This window comes from Lates calcarifer, linkage group LG7_1 (genome assembly GCF_001640805.2).
Source record: "Lates calcarifer isolate ASB-BC8 linkage group LG7_1, TLL_Latcal_v3, whole genome shotgun sequence".
Classification (NCBI taxonomy): Eukaryota; Metazoa; Chordata; class Actinopteri; family Centropomidae; genus Lates; species Lates calcarifer.
The window spans coordinates 16,030,099-16,046,559 of record NC_066839.1 but is presented as its reverse complement, the minus strand read 5'-3'; the positions used below and the strand labels follow the sequence as shown (position 1 = coordinate 16,046,559).

Genomic DNA, 16,461 nt, shown 5'->3' with positions numbered 1-16,461 from the left:
TCCTTAACTTGTAATTACTAATGAGTACTCCCCCCTTCAGCTCTGTGGTTGGCATGTGTGAGAAGGGTTGTGCGTGGTGTGTGCCTGTTTCCCCTAACAGCCGTGTTTGTGTACTGCAGTTTGTAGATGAGGGCCATATCTCCAGAACCAACTGCCCACCAGGCCTTTCCTGCAAAAACACACACACTCAAACACAGACATACACATAGACACTTTCTGTTTCATTTCCCACGCACTCTTTCCTTCCTCTCTCCTATCTGTATCATTTCATGGAAAGAATCACAGAGGAACTGAGAGATAGACACAGAGAGAAACAGCTATAATACATTGTCAGTGGAAAAGGATTAAATTAACTAATTTTGTTCTTATCATTGCTTTGCTGTTGGGCTCTATTCAAACCTCTTTTTGTATTATTCAAGCAACAGACAATTCCAATATCTGAATGAGTTTAATTTTTTTTTATTTCACTCAAGATGGGGTTTTGTTTTTTCATTTCAGTGCAAATTGCAGATTTTGTCTCACTGCTGAACATTCAGTGGAGACAATAAAGGTATAAAGTTTTAATTACTATGTAGAGATGGCATACTGTACTGCGTGTACAACAGCCATGGGTTTTCAAGGGCAGAGTGTCTGAGAAAGTAAAGAGAAGCACTGCAGGCTTCAGTGCACATAGCACTTGGTGGTTGACTGTTGAAAAAGAATAGAAGAGCAATCAGAAAACCTCTTGAAATGTTTGCAAAAGGCTCAAAGTCCCAGACCTCCGCAACCTACCTCACACAGACATGCACATACACACCTTGTACTTTTGTTGCTGACACTTGCGCACAACTGGCTGCTGCTGGAGCTCATGAAATACCTGTTTGTGGTTTAAAACATTGTCTGGATTTTATTACTTATCAGTCACATGCGGCACATTGAGCAGCAGTGGCTGCTCTCTGTTATGAGAGAGTGGAGGATAGGCAGACATCCAAATCTGTGAACCCTTCATCATAAAGATCACTGACAAGAGACAAGCTAGATCTGAAATATGTGAATGGTGATCCCAGGTTCATGTAAACACAGATTTTTGTAAGCTTACTCTTGTATCAGGCCTTTTTGGTCTGGTGTGCATTGAATAAGATATAATAAGTTACCACTGGGGAACCTAAAATCCCTTAAAAGTCATAAGATGTGTCATTAGCATAGAGAACAAAAATATGCTGAGTTCAAATCTCCTCTCTAACATGCCCCCTCAGGTGATGGCTAATGGTAGACTCTTCTCTGAAAATAATGGCAGCTTCTCCTGTCTGGCATCGGTCCCTCAGGGTGTTTGCACTTTTGCAAGTCAGTTACTAATTTCATCTTAATTCAGCAAAGAGCAGGCCACCACCTAATGTCTTCCTACTAATGACAAATCCTCAGAATAGTGGAATACAATAATAATCATGTGCAGTACCACTTCAGAGGTAGCAATCTCAGCAAAACACTCTGAAGTCTAATCCACAATGTTATAGATAGTTCTGTGTATCGGAAATGTTCAGACCCATGAGGAAATCTTTGAGTCCATAATGGCTTAATGTGTTTGTAGCGGTGGCCATGGAGAGTTGGGACATTAAGGAAGAAGCTGGTGAAAATAACTGCTCTCACATCATTAGGCAGATTCCCAGTGGTTTCAAGCCATCTTCTTCCCATCTAACTGGCATCACAGATGATCCATTAGTCACCACATCTTGCCCACAGAGTGAATTCTTGACTTGGTTTATTGGAAATATAAAAAATGTACTGTAAAATTATTGATCTGACTCATTATCATTTTATAAAGTTTTCTAGGAGTAACTGCTATGTTCATTGAGGATGGGAAAGAGATGTTTGTCAGTAAAAACTAAACTGAAGAAATTGGGCTGAGGATTGTAACTTGACTAGAGATCAGAGATGTGTATGGGGCTGCAGTTGTTATGAGACGCTATATCTAAGAACTGCGAACATGAGCCCTCAGGCTGTAAGTACTGTGTGTGTGTGTGTGTGTGTGTGTATGCTGCATACGTTCGGTGGTATGAGCTGCGTCTTTTGTCATTCAATCAAGCCTGCAAAGATTGTGCAGTCATGTGAACAGAACCAAAACGATTCCTCTTGAGTCCCTAATAGATTTCGCGGGAATGGTGGGTTGCCATGGTAAACGTCACTATAGCAAATGCCTCTGATGCGGCAGGTTACCATTTCCAGCACTGAATGGGTTATTCCCTTTACTTTCCTTACACCTCCCCTTTTTTCTTTCTTTCTCTTTCTCCCTGTCTTTTCAGATTCTCCACGGGTTCATAAAGGGGTGGGTTTCAGAATTGGTCTGTCATGGAGCAGGTGTGCCAGGCTCCATAAACTGTGATTGTCTTATTTAGACAGTATGAACTGATTCCAGAGTACTAATGGTTCTCTACACCTCAGCATAGACTCCTCCGCTGTCTGCTAGCTCCCAGCTCAGCCCTTTCATGATACCCTACACTGCAAGTCGCAGAGTTGCACCCAAACATGACAGGCATGTAGCAGATGCAGGCCATTAGCTCTGTCTCCCAGTGCTGTGATAGGGACATCATTAGAAGCCTTGTGAAGACACTTTGAAGATTTTCTTGCTCTGTACAGCAAATGCAGCTTCTGTCACTGTGATCTCACAGCCATGGCTGATTGAGGAGGACAATACGCTACTGTTCAGCTGAAACACGGCCACTGTGGACACAGGAGGAATAAAAAGCAATGGCTCGTTCTTTTTATAGAAGCATCCAATAATATCTGGCATTGCCATGTATGCCTCAGGGTCAAACTGCGTGTGAGTGTTTGTATGTGTGAGGCTTGGAGCCGTCTGTATGTGGGAACTGTGGGAAAGCATTTGTCTGTTACAAGAGGGGAGAGATGGAAACATCAGCTGTGAAACGACCAGCAGTTCATGATAGAAGTCGTCTCAAATACACACACACACACACTCACAGTCACACACCCGGCTACTTGGTCATTTGTGGTGATGCCAGGTCATGGTGGGGAAAGTACCCTAGAAGGAAAGGATTGTGTGTATGCTCACAACATAAACAGCACTTTTAATGTCATTTCAGATTCTGGTATGCATGTAGTATTCCAAAAACTATGCTTTGATCCTGAGAAATGAATTAATTGGTTTACCAAGAGAATATTCTGCCACACACAAAAAAGCATGCACTTACATAAAAACACAGGCAGTGATACACAGACGTAAGAGGACACACATTGACTCCAGATGTCTTTCTCTCTGTTTTCCACCAGGATTCTACCACTGTGACCCCGGTGACTCTAACAGTCGACCCCAAAGGTTACTTCCTGTATTGGACTGACCAGAACAAGGTGAGGCACCACACCTACAAGAGCAAGTGAACTGTTTTGGTCTGGCCAAACACTGAAATGTGCACTTTTAAAGTTCACTTGAAACCCTTTTTGCTGTCTTAACTTTTTAATTGTTAGGTTGCAGTCAGATCAACAGCTACCCAAGAACATAACACAACAGGCTCAGTATGGATGCAGATAGAAGATAAGATTCAAACCAGGAAGCCCAAATTTAAAGTTTATTAAGCAGCGACACACCACGAGGCAGTTTATACTCCTTTGAGCCCTGATTCATTCACAGCAGCAATAATTGTTTTCCTCCATCTGAATTTGAAATGTTATACATCAAATTAGCACAATGCAATGAGGTACACGATACAAGGTATTCCACCTGGACTGCGTACTTGCATATATTTGATTCGCCAACACAGTGCACAGTGCATTGCCTGATAGTTTGCATTGCACTGTGGTGGAAGCAAAGCCAGGACTAACTTTTGCACTGTTCTCCCGACATATTTATCTCTGTACATATTTATCTGCAGTGCTTTTTTTTCGGTCTGACTGCTTTTAGTTAGTAGTGAAGGAAGTAAATCCCAGAATACATTAAAGTGCAAGGAGCTCTAGTGTTCACCAACTTGTAAACACCCAGATAAGCAGTAAAGTAGATTCTGTTTTGTTGTTACCTATAGTGAAAGTGAAAACTACCCACCCACAATCAGAGAAAAAAATTGAAAAGACCTTTGTGTTTACAATTTGTATACAATATAATCTTGCCTCACAATGCAGGTCAAATGTCAGAAAACTGATTTCCACAGTATTTGAATAGCATGGAAACCATGGAAAGTTACAGTGCTTCAGGAAAGCTGTTATACGACCACAGCAAAGGTATCGTTTGTTCACACGTTTCACAGACATTTGCCTGGAACCATCCAACTTTATCATGTACTACTGTGATCGCATCATTCAGTACTCATTACCATGGCAACACCAACAGAATTCTGTGGCGGCCACGTAAGGTGTTCCAGTTGTAATCATGGTACACCTAGGATTATTAGAGAAGGATCGGAAGCTCTCTGAGAAGCCTTTAAGCACTTGGAAATTGTTTCTGTTACTGTGCTGACATAAATACAGACCCATGCAGTTTGAAGATATATTTTTATTTGGCATCTCTAACATTGTGATGCTTTACAGACTGCTTTCAGGATTAGCTTGTGTCTTTGATTTGCTATTCCTGTTTTCTTTCGTTTTTGTTTGTTCGTTTTATGAGTAGAGTTTACAGTTAGCTTGTCTTTTATTGGTTGGCATTTTCGAATTTGTGCTTAACACAAACACTGCACCCATCTTCCATTCATAATCTCATCGCACACCAGGAAGCAAGGTTCTTGATATCCATTCTGAATTAAGCCACTAATAGAGCAGTGGTGGAAAAGAGTCAGAAATCTGAACTGCTGCACCTGCGGTGCTTAACCTGACACCTGTGAGAATATTCCACAGTGCATTGTGCTTTTTCTGTGCTCCAGTTATGGCTTTCATAATATCCAGGAACAAGGTTGTGAAATTTAAGATGCTATCAGACTCAGTCATCTTATCAAGCACTTCCTCTCAGTTTAACCTTGAAAGTGTGTACATAATTTGCAGAGGCTATGTCAGTTTGCTCAAGTTGTTTGCTTAGTTTTTTTTATATTTACAGTTTGAGTACATGTCTGCCTAACCAGCACCCTCTGTTCTTTAAAAACCAATCCAGCTCCAAATAGCTCACCGGGCGTAATGTGTTCCTGTTCTATTTGTGTGTGTAACTGTATCAGCACCGGCAGTCAGAGGTAGACTAATTAATAGCTGACATTGATTTTATGTTTGCCTAGATGAGGGTATTTCACTGAAGCCATACAAGAGCATAGACAGGAGTGCTGACCGAGATTTTACCCCTGTACACACACCTCTATACACACACACACACATACACACGTCATTTATGAGTGTACTATGTGTGAGTGTAGTGTTTGGTAAGGGAGACAGGAGCCTAATATGCTGGCAACCTACTATGAATTAGTACACTATATGTGGAAAAATGGGGGATGTTTTAGGGCATATGTACATTTCAACGAAACAATCAATGAGGAAGTATGTTTTGAAAGAGAGAAAGAGACAAATAGAAAATCAAGGAACACTTTTGATGTCTGGCTTGCTTGTGTATGTGGAAAAGTGTGTGTCTGTGGTCACAGATAACAAGCACTGAGTGTGATTCTCCACTAAGAGAATTGAGAGAGGCTCTTTGGCATGACTTTGTCATTATTTCTTGTGTCTCTGTCATAAGGCAAGGATTTTGAATGATGAGGCTTTTGTCTGTGTGTGTGTGTGTGTGTGTGTTTACACGTGTGGGTGTCTGTTCTGTCTCTCAGCATTGAGAGCAGTCCTGCTGCACACATAATAACTCAAATTGATACCAAGCATAGCCCAGACAAAACTCTATTAGGGCATAAAGAAAGGCACCCGCTATATTCCTCAGTGCCACAATCAACACAAAAGTGTGTATGTATTTATAAATATGTCTTGTGTCATGTTTTTGCTTGCATTTTTTCTTGATGGTACTGCACATCTGTTCAGCAGACCACTTTAAACAAGCTACAATGCTCTGTCCAGTTGTTACGTGTGTGTTTGTAAGAGACTCAGCATGATGGCCTGCAGAGTAAAAGCATTCCTCAGATTCTTCAGAAGCACAGCAGAACTGTATTCAGTGTGCCTACTGTGCCTACTTCCAAACACACATTGTCACAGATGGATACAGTTTTTACTATTTACTGTATTCTTAGTTTTACTACTTCCTGGGAGCCTTGCGTTAGGACTTTTTTTAATGTAACAAAAAGAAAAAAATAATTTTATTCATAATTATATATTATTTATTCATTATATTTTTGACTGCTGTGTCAAATGCCATTTTGAATGACTTTACACATGACTTGACAAAATCAAAAAAGACTAGCAGCTGCACCAGACTTTGATACCACTGACTTGTGACTTCACTTGGACATTTGCCTTTTGACTCAGAATGACGTGAAATTCTCTCAAAGCCCAGTGATTGAAAATTATCTTATAAAAAAGCATGTGGCAAATCAACTCACTGTTTTTCTGACAAGGGATATTCTTTTGAGTCAGCCCGAAAGAAGCCAGTGACATTGCACGAGCGAAGGAGTGAAAGGTGTTTTTGGCAGTGGACATCAGATCGACTACAGATGATAACTCAGACAATCAGAAACTTTGTTTGAAATTAGAGGTTGCACAAACAATTGTAAGATGAGGCTAACATGGCCAGCTTTGTCTAAACCTATTGTAAACTAAGAGCTTGCAGTAATTATTTAACTTTGCTTGGAATCAAATTGTATGAAAACAAAATCAGATCAATGAACGAATGAATACAGCCGATGTGGTAATGGAAGTTTTCATCCAAGTTTTCTTAGCATTAATGTTATCTCTAAGACTCAATAAGTAGTCGCAGATGTCTAACATTCGCTATCTGTTAGTGTTGGGTAGCCCAGAGTAAAATTAGTTGAACGTAGCCTATGTTCCTAATGATTAGATGACAAAAATAATAAAATTAAAACAAAAAAACTAAGCACTTAGACTTAGACTTAACTTACTTCATAGTAGAGAATTGAGATGCACTTGTGACTTGCAAGGCAATGACTATGTTTGCATGTGTGGGAGACATTGAGACAGAGAGTAGGGGGAAAGGTTGTAGAAGGACTGCTGTTAATCCCAAGGTTTCTCTTTTCCATCTAGTGGTGAGGTCCTCTGTCAGGGTCTGATCCAACTGTGGATTTCAGCCATGTTTAAGGTCAGAAAGGCAAAGTTTAGTTTTGACGGCAGCTGAAACGTAATGTCAGATCTGTTTAGGCATGCTGTTCTTTGCTTTTTCTTTCTGGCTAGCCTTTTAGTTGATGACTCAAGACTTAGGGATCCCTCTAGTCTTATCTTGATGCTTTTGTTGAAGTCATAGTAACTTTTGCTGACAATATGGCCTCAACTTTGGAATGATAGTATTCTGTGAAAGACTTGTCAGAACTTTAACAAGATCCTTTAATTGATTCTTGATGGAGCCTGTTAGGGTAATCGAGGTGACTTAACAATGGCAGAGAGGACATCTTGGACCCAGAGATAAGCTTAATTTGATTTTTCACGTCCCTCCCTCCACTGGTGGACGCTTGCCAAAAGAGGAGCTTGAACAATGCTACTCCTGTTGAAGATTAGAAGTTGAAGAAGTTGTTAAGTTAATATCATCTGATATAGTTGAGGGCCATTACACAATCTGTCCTTTTCCCCAGTGGATAAAAACAGGTGCAAAGTGTATGCATTTTATTGTGATGTGAGCTCTGTCTCCATTTCTGCACACTGCTGTATTTTTAAACAGGTCACTGCTATGTAAACTCCCACAGTCATAACTCTCCCATGTTTGTATGTGTTTGGTTCAGAGTCCATTTGGCTGGCTTTTTATGTTTCTGCATGCTCTCTCCTTCACCTTGAAAGACCCACTGTTTTGAATACACACACACACACAATACACACACACACACACACAAATTCACAATGTGATGTACAAACACTTTCTCAGATAGGGGAAGAAATATTTGAAAATAACTACAATGATGATGATGGTACTGACAGTGATGATCCTGTTGGTAATGAAGTGACCGTGACAACGTCAATAACAATGAAACTAGTGAAACAGAGGTGTGTTTCAAGTCAGTGTAAATGAATATCACGCAGTGACCTTATGTCAACATATTCCCATACTACATTAGAAATTCATTAACAACAGCATCATAAAAGTTTGTAGAAAAAGTCACTACAGGTGTCATCATTGTAAATCAGCAAACTGTAGTTACAATTCAGAAGTTGGCACATTTCCCACAGTTATAAATAACAACCCTTTCAAGTTTAGAAAACATCCAGGTGAGGTGCTTTCCCTTAATTGAGGAAATGTGCACCATATGTAAGAACAAGGAACATGAACATATTCCTAGCTTCCTTATTCAGAGTTTTGAAATAACACTGTCTTTTAGAGTTTTGCTAATTGGTTAATTGGTTGACATATTGTAAATTGCAGCAGTGATTTGTGAAATGAGGCAGAAATAGCCTACAAAATCATCATCAGTGTGCCTCTGACTTACTTTACATGATCAAATATTGTAGTGACAGAAGTCACCATGTCACCATTTCTACCCTCCACCGTGGTTGACTACTTTACATGTCTTTTACAGTGCCATGATAACCAGATAAAAGCCTGAGGCATTTAGACCATGCTCCTTTGTCCAATTATATATATATATGTTTATGTAATGCCTCAAATAACAAACTCACATGCACCACTTGTTGCCAGCACCCAACCCAACACAACCATGCACTCACTTAGTCAAATGTGTAAACACCTCAATGTACACTAACATTCCTGTAATGTCCAACCAGGAACAGGTGCTTCTTTAGTAGGTTAAAAATAATTTCTGCTCCTGTTGGTTGAGCCAGCTTTCCAGGGGAGGAGCTATGCAACAGTGAGAGGTGGACTGACTCAGTCAAATTAACAGCCTTTTGGTTTAGTTGCCATGGTTGCCATGCGACAGCACACACCTTGGAAATGTCACATTCTCTTTCGGCCCCCGCTCATATTCTGGAGAATGGTGCGGCTTCGAAACTGATATCATTGTTTCCTTGTCTGTGTGTGTGTGTCTGTGTCTGTGTTCATGTGTTTGTGCATTTATGTGTGTTCTCCCGAGCAGGCTGTGGTTACAACAAAAGGTTAAATGCTTTCTCTCGGGAGATTTATGTTTCAGCAGTGTGCCAATTTCGGGACATTCACAGGACAAGCACTCAGCATATGGCAGTGAATGATGCTCAGAGGTGAACGACAGTTCACCCCAGGCCAAAAGCAGACTCACATAGTTGGCAGCTGGTGTGTGTGGGACATTTCTGAATGAGCCTTGAATTGACCTAATCCAGAGCATGAGTAAGGCCATCTTGGGTTAATGTTAAACAGCATACACATTTGATGCACAAACACAAACACACACCCTCTTCACTCTGCTCTGTCATTGCAGAGTTCACACATCTGTTTCCCCCAACACAGCAATTTTCTGTGATTACCCGCTGCTGCTCCTCCACCTCCGTCAGCACTATATGGGAGTGAGAGACAAGGCATAAATCTGAAGCCAATCTACTGAAAGTGAATTGTGACCTCTGCCAAGTTATAGCTTGGTACGCAGAGGCCCTATTTCATCTGTACCTGTAGTGACAGACAGAGACAGAGGGAGAGAGACAGAAAAACAGAGAAAAGAAGAAGAAAAAAGAAAAACAATACAAAGATGAAAATGATGATGAACACGGTGAAGAAAGTGACTGTTGTCACATCCCCTTTGTTAGCTGTGGTATGGTAGTTCACTGAGTCACTTTCAAGGCACATTAGCATTTTGGTGACATAATTTAGGTTGACATTTCATTTGGATTGGCTTAAAAGAGATTGGACCTTTGCTGATGTAATATTGCCATGCCATTGTTAAAAATGGCCAGCTCTGTAGCCAGTAGAAGTCACTTATTTCATTCTGTGTGCAGTTCATTCATCTTCTGTGCTAATCTGTCTGTCATATGCTTCCAGCCCTTCAATCAATTGCCCTCATCAATTTACCTTTGCATTGTTGAATATCAATTAGATATAACTATTAAGCCATGATTTAGCTGTATCCAAGTGATATCTACCCTTTTATCAAGTATCCTGTCAATGACAGTGAGCATACACGGGTTAAAATGGCAGCAAACACTGAATCCACAATATCAGGATAGGCATAGATGACATGAAGAAATTCTGAAATTATGAGTTACAGCTATCACTTCAACTTCATGGAAACGTGGTCCAGTGACAGTTGATGGGGTTCATCAACAAGGGACCGTGTATCACATCTGTAATGTAGACGCATTAAGCACCATATTGCAAGTGTTTTTGCTTTTTGACTTGACAAAGTAGACTTTACAGGTGTTGGGCTACATCGCAAAGCAGCACTGAGCTTTGACTCAAATATCTCATGTTTCTCTTACACATGTCCTACATAGGTGAAATAAAACACTTTTTAGATGACAAGTCTAAAGTTAACCATCCTGCTTACAGGAAGTGTAGCTCTGATGATTGCCCTCACACATTATTACCTCTTAAAATACTGAGCTCTGGATTCTCTGCTGTGTCTTGCTTCAAAAAGCCAGGGTTTTGCCAAAAATGTTTTTCTCATGAATGCTGAGGAAAACTTTTCACACAGGGTAAAATTGCTCAGGTAAGATGTTCAGACAGAACTATTACCTGCTGTAGATAAGCAACACTGAATGATTAAAGCTTACTGCAAAAGGTCAGGCCTGGGTTCAGGAGCAGAAGAAAAATTGTCATTGTTGCCATTGCAGCATTTAAATATTATGACAGTTAAGACAGACACTCCATACGATGTTATTTAGGAACAGCAAAGGTTTCTACAACAAAATGTAACACAAGGATAGCTTTTTTACGTCTTGCAGTTTTTAATAGGTGGCATGAACAAATAGTGTGGCTCAGAGCACCCACCCTATAACAAGAGAATGTAAACTGTTGACCTGTCTGCTCAGCAAGGAATAACTTTAATGTAGAAAAACAGTGGCCTGTATATACGTGTGGACTTTATTAGAGGTACAAGTCAAAAGCAGAAAAGGAAGTGTTAAAAGAAGAGAAGCGTTGCCAACCTCTTTTGGATTAGCAGTTCCTGGGCGACTTCTGAAGGCTTTGTTTGCACTTGAGTTAGCCCTGTTTTTCTCTTTGAATTACAATTAGGGCTTCTTTTCCACACTGTGCTGGTCTGCGGGTAAACAAATACATGCTCAAACATTCAAGCATGCACACACATATACACACAAAGTAACACTGAGGAGGAACATGGTTCTGTTCGTTTCCTCTCCTGAACAACTGCAGCCCGTTCACAAAACATGAAGCTGCAGATCCGGAAAGAGGGCTTTTTTGTCCATTTAGAGTCTTTTGGCTCATTAAAGGCTCTGCTGGTGCCAACACTGTTCAGCGTGAATCTCAGTGCTTCAGCTGAGTCTGCCAAGGAAATGGAGGTGACTTAGCGACAGCAGCAGCTTTGACTGGGCAGCTCAGAAGAGGAGCTAAGACACCCTGGATTCAAGTGATAAGCTTAGCCGGTTGCATGGCTTGTAAGTGATGTTGATGGTGCAGCAGCGACTGAAAGATAACCGTTAATACAAGCCCCTAGATGGTAACAGTTAGGGATTTCAAGAGGTTAGACAAAATAATAGGAACACCATTAAAATGTAATGCAATCCTAGGATAGAAATAGTTCATTGAACGGTAAGACATTTCTCTTATTTTGTTCCTTCAGTGTATTACAGTTGCCTCTAAACAAAATGTTGACTCTGCTCAAACTGATGTTTAAAGGATAACACTGGTATAATTTTAGTATTCTCCTATCACTGTTATTAATCTGTTGTGTTCTTGCCACAGTCAGAACATGCAGCTGTTCCACTTGTGTTCCACTGTTGTTTTGCCCCATCTGCTGTACCCCAATGAAATACTACCAGGACTTAATAACACAACAGTTAGACAGATCTTTGCAATAGTATGCAAACTGTACCATTGTGTGGGAGCTAGAAGAGATCATTGCGTGTATTTATCTCTCTCTCACTTTGTGTTTTTGGTCAGACACATCACTGCTGAAAAGTAGGGAAGTGAAAATGGTATTTGAGTTTGTTTCGAAGACCCAAACATAATTAAATACAGCTGATAATAATCATTTTATGGCTGTGACATAAGTAATACTATAAGTAGTAGACATAAGTAGTACTATTACAGGCTGTAAACTGGCACAGAATAATGTATTCTATTCAGTGTACATTTTGATGGCCCTGTGTTGTAAATGTGACTGAAGGAAATAAGACAGTATTAGAGTAATTCATCCTAAAAAAAATCAAAATCTGAGATCTTGATTAGTCATAGATGATATATGAGTTTAGATCATAATAGTTTGTATAATATACTTGTTGTTAGACCAAGTGCTCATGTACAGTATGAGTTACTGCCAACAAACAGCTCATGTTGGCCCAATCAAAGGTGTTCTGTCTGACAGCAGAGTGAAGAGGATGATTAAGCTTCTCATTGTCTCATGGGTCCAGGTATTTATAACATTTATGCTGGCCTATTTCTGAGCCACTTATTCAAAAATGATCTCTATTGTGTTGATTCCTTTCATCTGATATAGTTCACACAGAATGCAGTTTGACACTGAGTGCTCAGTGTATGTATGATGGAGGTGCTGCACACAGTTACAGGAGTAGAAAGGCAGAGCAGGAAAGTAAGAGTGTCTGAAGAAAGAGAGACTTACCTTGTGTGAGGATGACTTAAATAATTACACTGCCTTTCTCTTTAGCTGTCTTGTTCCGCTCACTTGAACATTGTCAAAAAACCTCTCTTATTTCAAGCGTAAAAAATTTAAGGATGCCTCTCCGCTGCCGAAGAAAGGGCTTAATGAAATTTTGATGTGAAGCACTGAGATGTATGGTTAACGGTGATGCTGGTAAATTGACTTTATCTCCACTCAATAGACTGCAGTCAGCTGAAAGGTCTGCTTCATTCTTACTCTCCCTGTTTTTGTTTGTGTCTCTGTCACCGTCTTTACTTCTGTCTGTCTTTCATTGCCTGCTGTTACTGTCTTTGGATATGCTGATTACTTCTTCATTACTGTCTGCCTGATTCATATATTGAATTTTCTGCAATAATAAGATGCAGTGCTCGAAGGGCAGCCACCCCTATTTCACACCAGTAATTTTTTTCTTCATGAAATAACAGTTGCAGCACTTTTGTATTAACAACTGTTGTTAAAAGCTGATAAATAGCTCATCTTTGCCAGAGCCCACCAAATTGCTTTTTCTAATACCTTACTGTGTGCAAGGAATACAACTCAAATTCATATTCTCTATACACTAAGGTACAGTATTCTTAAAGGCAACTGTGAGTAATTTTATCACAGGCGATAGATAAGCTGAGCCAAACGTGAACCTTGAATATTTGAACCTTTACTGTGAAATGTCAGAAGTAAGGCTCTGTCGCTCATAGGCCCTCAGGCAGCAGCTTTTGCCAGAGTTCAGAGTTGTCACTCTGTCATAGCCATGATTTGAATAGATTTAAATGTGCAGCGGCGGCCAGGCTGCTTGCTATAGCTGTCAGTTAGATATTTGCATGGCTGAGACAGAGCTGAGCTGTTGCTTGAGCTCTGCATCACAACACAACTGAATCAGTCAGAGTCAGCTTGTTTGCGCTTGTTTTTTTGTTCCAAGCTGTCTGCAGTGCACCAGCTGAACAGTGATGCTGCGTGTAGTGCAGAGTATGTCATAATTAACATGTTTGTCTTTATGTTGATGCTCTGTCTGTTTGTCTGATTGTTTGTCTCTCTGTCTGAGTGTCTGGATGTGTGGATTCAGCAGGTTTCAGACACTGTTAGATGATCCGACAAACACTTAGTTTGAACAAACCGACACCTTTAGTCATATCAAGCTTTGGTTTGATAATCCTCCATGTTTGTATTTTGCTCCATGTCTCTGAATTTGACCTGATTATAAACAATGCATATGCTTATAAACAAAAATAATGAATGCATTGACTCAGCCACATACTCTCAGCATTGTTTTACCCACTCATATGTAACAATTATATGCCTAGAATATGGATATATGTTTGTACAAACAGTTTGTAATTTAATCTTTTATTTTTTCCCAATTATGATTTTGCTTGACTTACTGAAGCATTTCATAATGAAATAATGGTTTGACATTGATTTTTATGGTCACCAGTCAATAAAATGTGTAGACTACTGGAGAGCTGTGGTTGGTATGTTGCAATGCTGTGACCTGACATTTATATAGTGGGTCAGAAATCAGAGGTTATAGTCAGCCACAGTAGTTTATAGAGCTCTGATAACTGTTTCTCTGCGTACAACTAGCACAGGTCAGAAGGGATGAATTAAATCTCTCAGTCACTGATTTGCTGTATTAGTTGTAATTAAGCTTAATCGATTGCAGTATAGAATTTATAGCTCAGCCGTTTAAGCAGTGATGTTTCTTGTAAAATGTAAAATTTAAAAAGACTGTTTTATGAGTCACCTGGTGCACAGAGAGACTGACTCTGTCTCTCTCTGTCTTTTTTCTTCTGCCATTCCCTTCCTTCCACTTCAAATGCTAACCCAGCCCAGTTGCCATGACAATCCAATCCATGCAGCTTGTTTTTTGATGCTGCAAAGTACTCAAAACCCCCCTGCTGCTGTGATTTGACTGCCATCTGCTGTACCAAGCCAGGTGGCTGCTTTCCTCAGGGAGCTCTTTCAAATAAAGGCATTCAGCCAAAAGACTTTGAAGTCCCACTGTAGACAAGCTCTCAATAAGAGAACACACTTCCTTCCTGTTTCATCCCAGGCTTTGACAGGAAAGCTTAGATGGAGCACAACCTCATGTTGCTCATCAGTTTGTTGCGCTGCTAATGCTGGAAAAAATATATAAATATATATTGAGTGTAATTTATGATCCTCAGTCCAATTAATTTCCTTTCCAAATAAAATAGCAGTTTTTTAGTTGTCAAATTAGGGGCCTGGAAGGAAATATTCAAAATATATGACTAGATGGTGTTACTGAAAGCTTGTCAGCTGACACTAAAGAAAGAAACACCCTAAACAGATCTTACTCAATAACAAGTTTAATACTGGAGGAGACAAACACATGTAAAGAGACAAACATGTTAACATTCAAGCATTGCATCAAGGAGTAATGTAGAGTCTTCAGTTCAGTACTGGTCTTGATACTGTTGGAATAAAGCCAGGATCAAACTCCACAGAGGACCAAAGCTGGGATTTGAACCCAGGTATAAAATCTTGAAGTGCTAAACACAGAGCTACCCTGCTGTCTTTTATGATTCAAAAATAAATAATTTTAACACAATTGACTTTCATATGTTAAATACAGTGATTTCTAATCTAACACTAAATGAAGATGAATTTTTTTTTCAGCCTTACAACCTGTAAAAAAACGTGTGGTAAGGCAAAGAAATCTAGATGAAACAAGTATGCATCTTCTTTTTTCATGCTGGGTTTCAAAGGCTAGATAGCGTAGGAATACACCTCTCTTTTGTAAAGCAATTTGATTTATCTTTAATTTTCTTTGACTGTGCAGTACAGGTCACAAGTTCACCCAGTAATGAAGTTCACACATTCTTTTCTCTTTCATCTACACTGTCGCTGAGAGCAGAGATGATGAGAACTGAAATTAAAAGAATATTGAAGTCATGTCTTAAATTATTCCTTTCTCCTCCAAAGAATGCTGTCAAAATTGACAAAAGGTAAAGTTAGCTTTGATGGCAAATTCATGATTATTTTTTATTTAATAGGTGTTGCTGCTCTTTCATGCCTGCATTAACAAAATGGTTACTTTTCATCTGCTCATGGTGGGAAGGTTGATGTTAAAAGTTAAAGAAAACATCCAGTTCACGAAACACTTTTTTTTAAAGCCATTAACGAACAACACAAAGGAGTACAATATCACATGAAAAACTTACGCAACAGGCACCAAGAGCACATTATGTAGAGCACATAAAATAGGCACTGTTAAGCAGATACTGTATGAAATTTGACACACTCATTAAAGTCTATGCATCACATTCAGTAATGTTCCCCACATATAACATGTAATTTCATACAATCATTAGACCACACTGAGATGAGTTACAGTATTGTTAAAAACTATTCATTGCTAACAACACTAACAGTTAAAGCTTAGCACATATCTATAGTTTGTGTGGTTCTAGGTAGAATGAGTAGCCAAAGGCACTTTTCTGTTTGGTATTAATGAATTACAGTTGTTTTAAGTGAGAGAAATGAAATAAAATGTCAGTATCTCACAGTCAAAGGACACAAATGCACCATGTCTGACCTGCAGGCATTTAGTCTTATGAAGACATTTTGCTTTTCATCATGCTATTTTCTTGCTAAAAACAGAAAAACCATAGTGCATTTTATCCTTGTGTAGATCTGAGTAGTCAACAAGATTATCAGTTCAAACTAGGTTTTCCATATTCATTGAAAGGCC

At 39.5% G+C, this 16,461-nt stretch overlaps 2 protein-coding genes across 6 annotated transcripts in view; one reads left to right on the top strand and one right to left on the bottom strand.

Annotated features, from left to right (window-relative positions):
• gpcpd1 (glycerophosphocholine phosphodiesterase 1) overlaps positions 1 to 16,461 on the bottom strand; it is a 259,347-nt gene that overhangs the window by 112,609 nt on the left and 130,277 nt on the right. The window lies entirely within an intron of this gene.
• Positions 1 to 16,461, top strand: part of LOC108896922 (1-phosphatidylinositol 4,5-bisphosphate phosphodiesterase beta-1) — a 100,797-nt gene that overhangs the window by 1,753 nt on the left and 82,583 nt on the right. For all 5 annotated transcript variants that reach the window (XR_007813628.1, XR_007813629.1, XM_018696235.2 and 2 more), the window contains exon 2: positions 3,265 to 3,342. Coding sequence is in view for 3 of the 5 variants with exons in the window: in XM_018696235.2 (XP_018551751.1) it covers positions 3,265 to 3,342 (78 nt within the window). In the remaining 2 variants the exon portion in view is untranslated. The remainder of the gene's footprint in view (positions 1 to 3,264; positions 3,343 to 16,461) is intronic.